This window comes from Propithecus coquereli, unplaced genomic scaffold (genome assembly GCF_000956105.1).
Source record: "Propithecus coquereli isolate 6110/MARCELLA unplaced genomic scaffold, Pcoq_1.0 Scaffold1574, whole genome shotgun sequence".
Classification (NCBI taxonomy): Eukaryota; Metazoa; Chordata; class Mammalia; order Primates; family Indriidae; genus Propithecus; species Propithecus coquereli.
In genome coordinates, this window is record NW_012140236.1 from 4,271 (window position 1) to 4,801 (window position 531).

General features: G+C 42.9%; 1 protein-coding gene across 1 annotated transcript in view; it reads left to right on the plus strand.

Annotated features, from left to right (window-relative positions):
- Positions 1-189: 189 nt before the first annotated feature.
- KLRB1 (killer cell lectin-like receptor subfamily B, member 1) overlaps positions 190-531 on the plus strand; it is a gene marked incomplete at its 5' end in the record, with an annotated part of 6,686 nt that continues 6,344 nt past the window's right edge. The window contains one exon of the mRNA XM_012640784.1: positions 190-288. Coding sequence (XP_012496238.1) covers positions 190-288 — 99 coding nt within the window. The remainder of the gene's footprint in view (positions 289-531) is intronic.

Consider the following 531-nt stretch of genomic DNA (forward strand, 5'->3'; position numbering starts at 1 on the left):
GAGCAGACTCTCAGCTGTAACTGAAAATCTGTCTTGTGGGACTCTACTTTTAAGATGGCTGATAAAGGTTCTTCCCTCCCTGCAGCCTCTAAGCTGAATCTCATTGTCCAAATGTTATCCAAACCACTTTGATTTTTGTACCAGATGTACTCAACTGAGTTCATTGAGTAATTTTTTTTAACATCTCAGACATCTGTCAGGGTCCACGTTGGCATCAACTTGCTCTGAAATTTGGCTGTGCTGGAGTTACTCTTCTTGTCTTAACTGTGATCGGGTTGACTATTTCAGGTAAGTAAGGCAAGATCATTTGTTTCAGAATATTTACTCATCATACACATCAGAGAATCTTAACATAATCTAGCCACCCCAAATTTAGTGAAAGACAAATGAAATAAAAAGTTAGAGGCCGGGTGCGGTGGCTCACGCCTGTAATCCCAGCACTCTGGGAGGCAGAGGCGGGCGGATTGTTTGAGCTCAGGAGTTCGAAACCAGCCTGAGCAAGAGCGAGACCCCATCTCTACTAAAAATAGA